Source organism: Nannochloropsis gaditana, assembly GCF_000240725.1.
Source record: "Nannochloropsis gaditana CCMP526 unplaced genomic scaffold scaffold1153, whole genome shotgun sequence".
In the NCBI taxonomy this organism is placed as follows: domain Eukaryota; class Eustigmatophyceae; order Eustigmatales; family Monodopsidaceae; genus Microchloropsis; species Microchloropsis gaditana.
This window is the reverse complement of record NW_005802800.1, coordinates 3,040-5,872: the sequence shown is the minus strand read 5'-3', so window position 1 is coordinate 5,872 and position 2,833 is coordinate 3,040. Positions and strand designations below refer to the sequence as shown.

The window sequence follows — 2,833 nt, the reverse complement described above, 5'->3', positions numbered from 1 at the left end:
GTAAAGGCAAGAGCGAATAAGAGGCGGACGTGCGAGAATGCGAGGGCGGAGAAGGGTATCGACCTGTAGACGAATTTGCAAAAGGCAGTTACTCGTCCTCCAAAACCCTGCTCCTGCCTTCCTCCCTTCCCTTTTCCCTTTTCCCTCTTCTTCCACAGCCTGGCGGCGAATCTCCGTGGAAACGACGAAACAACGACGCGGGCGAGGTTGCCGGGCTCGGGGAGGGAAAAGGACTGGAAGGGGAAAATGTCGAGGCGAAGAGGAGGAAGAGGGAGGGTTGTGGGGGTAGCACGGGGGAACGGAGGGCGAGAGGAGTCTTGGACGTGGTGCGGCGCCAGAGTAAGTGGGCTCGGCTTTTCAGGGTGTTTTTCGGCATTTTCTTAACGTTTTCTACCCTGTCATACACGCGTGCGTTTTTAAAAAACGAAAGACATCCACTCCTCTTTCTCCCCCCTTCCTTCCGGACTCTCCCTCTTCTTTTCTGTTCTTCAGTGACGGGAGAGCTCCCCTCTTCCCACCCTGCCTCGCGGAATAAAGCCTTTGCCCTCAGCACCCTCCCCATGGAAAAGCTGCTGGGAGGGAGGAATGGGGAGGGCGAAGTAGGAGGGGTAAGAGAGAAGGAGAGCGTTCTGGGGGCGGCATCAGGGGAGAGGAGGGGTGGTGAAGGGAAGGTCGAGCGCAACAAGCAGGAGCGAGACAAGAAAACGATTGCGCGGATTAAAAAGCTGATCAAATACAGACGTTGAAGCAGCTGGCGTGCCGAGTATCAAACGACGTGGATGGGCGACGAGTGTACATTTTGAACTAACTTACGACGACGAAGAGAAGATGTGCTCCCGCCCTGCCATTGAAAATGAATTGCTGTGAAATTTCTTTCGATCGACATCACTTCAAGATAAATCAGAGGGCAGCTTCCGGTCAGGAGGCAAAGGGGAAAGAGTGCACGCCATCCGTATAGATCGACTGGCAACCGTGTCAGAGTGACTTGGGGCAATAAAGAGGAGGCGATGCTTGTGCTTGAGCACATAGCCTTTCCTTCACGCAAGACTACAAATAGCGGCGCTACATACCCTTCGCCCTTGCAAGTGTTGTTTGTGGACGAGCTTCTGCTGCTTATATCTTTTGATTTTGGTGGGCATGGTCCAAGTGTTGGCGCGTGCTTTGTGTTATTAACATGGTGCAAACACTCGAATAATTCGTTGAAGAGAGGAACCCAAAATCAACTTGTGTGTGAAATATCGTTTTTCTCCAGACTTGCTTTGCCCGATTTGTAAGTTATTTGTTCATCGAAATGGACACTAAGCTCTTGTAATACCGCTAACAGCTTGTGTGTCCTTCCTTTTTCCCTATCCACTTTTGGTCGGGGGGGGGCATATTTTTTTATTATGAGTGTCGTCAGTTAAATTACTGCGAGTGTCGGTTTTGACGCAGCGCAGGAAAGTCTCCTCGGTCGAGGGCAACGTACAAGGATCTTCGTAAGTATACACACAGTTTTTTTTATCAAATTGTCAATGACTTAACTCTTGGAAAGAATTTCAGACAGCTCAATATTTCAAAAGGCGCATAATGTTGTTTGCAGGCATTTAGATTTACACCTGACCGACCAGAGGGGCCAGAGGAGCAGACATCGTGTACGCCTCCTTTTCCATACTTCAAGATATGACCACTTTCAAAGATGCCGGTCAATTGACATTTTTACCATCATGACTGCTAACTCACCTATCAGAGCCCCAAATATACGTTTCAATATTACTTTTGAAGCAAAAAAAACAAAAAGAAATCCATCATGGAATTCATTAAATGAAACCAGAATTTTGGCCAGGGCCGGGGGCAGGACAGCGTGCGGCGCGAGGTCTGGCTAATGAGTCTATTTTGGCTATGTATGCACTTTTTGGGGGCACACGCCCTACAGGCTATGCACTTTTCGACGCCCCACATCCGAGTCGCCTAGTGTTGACATCCTCTGTCTTCTCTTCGTCAGAGGAGGCATAATTTGGCAGTTAATCTCACACGAGAGCGCAAAGAAAAGTAAAAAAAGTAGAGACCGAGGCGAACGTTTTTTAAGAACCAGCACTCCATGGTAGCAATGCATACATTGTAGCGGGCTTTGCGCCGACAACACATGTTTTCCCCGCCCAGAAATCTAAAGCTTGGGGGGCACATGATCGGTATCTAGCATTTCGAGTGTCGCCGTGGTATCCCTGGTACTGTGTCCTGCGGCTGCTACTCTTTCAAGTGACAGGGATACAAATGAACCACCCCGCCCCTATTCATATATGTTTTTACAGCGCACCGTTTTTTTCTTTTCCCCCATTACTACTTACGTTAATTACCACGAGATATATCTTGTTCCACAATTTCTTACGTTTCCCCATACCGCCCCTCTCTAACTTTTCGTGATGATAGTATCTCCGCTATGTCATCCGTCTTTTCAATCCACGAACTCCAGTGGCATCTCGACACCACCCTGCCTTGCCTGGATTTCACGCGCTATCGATCCTATGATCGATATCTACACGACGACGGTACCAAGCCGTCCGGTTTCCCCCAGCTCCCTTTTCATCAGCCCTGGCACTGCCCGGCAGTCATGCGTACCCGGGGTGTGCAGGCAGCCAACGCAACAACGTTGCTGGCTTTACATGTCAATGTTCCCAAGCTCCGCGCCGGTGAATCGCTCGTGCATGCGCTGGTCGGAGAGAAGCTTGAGGCGGAAGGAGAGCCCGTTGGCGTCCTTGTTGCTCTCCTGGTGCACCAACTGTACGTTTCCGTTGTTCGCCTGCCAGAGAGGGGAAAAGATTCAATGCTTTGTGTACCTTGACAGCATGCACCACCT

General features: G+C 50.0%; 1 protein-coding gene across 1 annotated transcript; it reads left to right on the top strand.

Annotated features, from left to right (window-relative positions):
* Positions 1–158: 158 nt before the first annotated feature.
* On the top strand, positions 159–746 carry NGA_0706000 (uncharacterized protein; the record flags this gene model as incomplete). The annotated part of the gene is made up of 2 exons (XM_005852480.1): positions 159–339; positions 493–746. Coding segments are annotated over 2 exons (435 nt in total), but the record flags the coding sequence as incomplete, so codon positions are not given.
* Between the last annotated feature and the right edge of the window lie 2,087 nt (positions 747–2,833).